The following is a 2,153-nucleotide window of genomic DNA, read 5'->3' as shown; positions in this document are numbered from 1 at the left end:
CTTCTTCTTCTATCTCCCTCTGCGATGATCAGCTTGCCCCTCTCCATCTTTTCTTGCTTCTCCTCCTCTTCTTTTCTTTTTCTCTCTTTCTCTTCCAATGCCAAAATTCATCTTTGAGGGTCAATTGTGGACCCTTGCGGCGCATTCTCCCTGCGACGCCGCATTAGGGGGGTTCCCTCTGTTTCTTCTCCTTCATCCGCCGCAACTATTTGCGTTGCTTCAGGTTATGTCGGTTCCATCAACTGCACCGTTTCCCCCCTATCCTCCCTTACGGAGGTTGATTCTCCATCAGGGCTTGCAACCCTCCATTTCGCTTCTTCTTCTTCTCTCAGGCGCCTCTTCTCACGTCGACGCAATTTTCTCTCCTCTTTCTCCTTCTTCTTCCTCTCCTTCTTGGCCTCTTCATCTTTATCATTATCCTTTTTCTCTTTGATCTTTCTTGCCTTGTGATGATGCGAATACTCTGCCTCTTCAGCCTTCTTTCCCTTATTCTTCTTCTTCTTATCTTCCTTCTCGACCTCTTCTGGCCACGCATGCCCTGCAACCTCCTCCATCGCAATTTCAGGCATTACTAATGCAACCTCTGCTTCCTTAGCCTCCTCGACTTTGATCTTTTCTTCTTCTCTTCTTGGAGGTTCGTCATAAATTTCTGCGATGATAGTTACCTCCTGAGTCTCTGGGACCAAAACATCATTCTCTTTTTCTTCTTCTTCAACCACCACTTCTTCCACTACCACTACTCCATCCTTCAATGGTTCATCAGCCACTACTGCCGCCTCCTCCTCCGTAGGCAGTGGTTGGTTTACAACACCTGCCACAAGCAGTCCACCTCCTTGCTCCAAGGTACTTAGGATGTTGCCAAACACCTTCGTATCATCTCATCTCTTCCTTTCACTTTCAGTGGAGATGGCAAGTGTTGGCATAGGCATGCTCTCAGTGCTTCCGCCTCTCTTGAACACAGGAGGCCTACCGGCCAAAGGATTTCTTTGGTCTCTTCCGGCGAGTCTGGGGACAGTGTGGGCTTGGGCGACAAGCCTGCGACTAGCAGCCAGGAATGCTGCCTCTTGCATGGCTACTTGATCAGTGGTGGAAGGTGAAGCGGATTGGTTTGAGGTTTGGTCAGCCATGGATACGAGCTTGGAAAAGTCTGGTAAAAACTCGAGCTACTAGGGACAAAGAAAGGTGTAGGCTGCAAGACACTTAGGGTTTCTGGTTTGCCAAAGTGAGGTAAAGGGTATCCAATGAAGGAGGAGGTCGTATTTAAAGGTTGGGCCGTGGTGGGGCCCAGCGCGATCTTCGCGGCGACTAGCCTCAAGTAGCTCAACTGGTGCATCGTTTCACCTCCTTCATTTATGGAATTTTAGAAAAAGTGTCCTTTCGTCTGCCAAATCATAATTACTTGGGGATACGAATCAATTGGACTTCTTCCCAAATTGTCAAACAAATTTTTCTTTAATATTTTATTTGAATGGACGCATGAACAAGAATCACGCATTGTGCTCTCCAACGCAACTGTATCTTTGCAGAGGACAGGCAACAGTGCATATGTCCCCGCAACACACCCCCTTACTAATGCATTTCTGGAGGATACCTCAACATAGTGCATTTGGCTAAAGATGGGCAAAGGACACATGCGAGCGCAACACACCCGTCAACTCAATCTAGTTGAGTTAGGTGAACGCAAAGAATTCCTAATTGGTTTGGGATGCATCCATTGTCGTCTTGCTTTCTTATTGTTAATTGTTTTATTAGTTTTATTTTACAATTTTCATCAGCACAAGCGCTGTGTCTTGGGGTAATAAATTTTCCTTTATTACTCAATCATTCACCATTTAAAGCACAACGCATTGATTACAACAAAAAAAAAAGTCAGAGAATTAAAGACGAGACAACATTAAATGTAGAGAAGTGAATGAGGAAATAAATTCATAGAGTCAAAGTTGAATTAAATGAAGAATTTAAGAAAGAAATCAAAATTTAAAGAGACAGAAATTTAATAAAGTATTAAACATAATATTGAGATATGGATCGAAAATTGCGTTGTTCTAGGTGACCACAATCCACATCTCTGCAGGCGGTCAAGCTTGCCTGCTCAATGTCTTAAGTACATTGCTCCTCCCCTGTAGATCCCGGGGCTTCTGAATTGTTGGGCA

At 44.7% G+C, this 2,153-nt stretch overlaps 1 protein-coding gene across 1 annotated transcript; it reads right to left on the bottom strand.

Annotated features, from left to right (window-relative positions):
* Positions 1-224: 224 nt before the first annotated feature.
* Positions 225-1,127, bottom strand: LOC120081642 (translation initiation factor IF-2-like). The gene is made up of 2 exons (XM_039036688.1): positions 896-1,127; positions 225-811 (listed from the first exon to the last, which is right to left on the bottom strand). Exons 1-2 carry the CDS (start codon positions 1,125-1,127, stop codon positions 225-227), a joined length of 819 nt encoding a protein of 272 aa, XP_038892616.1.
* Positions 1,128-2,153: the final 1,026 nt, after the last annotated feature.

The sequence above is a fragment of the Benincasa hispida genome, chromosome 7 (genome assembly GCF_009727055.1).
Source record: "Benincasa hispida cultivar B227 chromosome 7, ASM972705v1, whole genome shotgun sequence".
Classification (NCBI taxonomy): Eukaryota; Viridiplantae; Streptophyta; class Magnoliopsida; order Cucurbitales; family Cucurbitaceae; genus Benincasa; species Benincasa hispida.
Note: the sequence above shows the minus strand (reverse complement) of the source record. Positions and strands in the feature narration are given on the sequence as shown.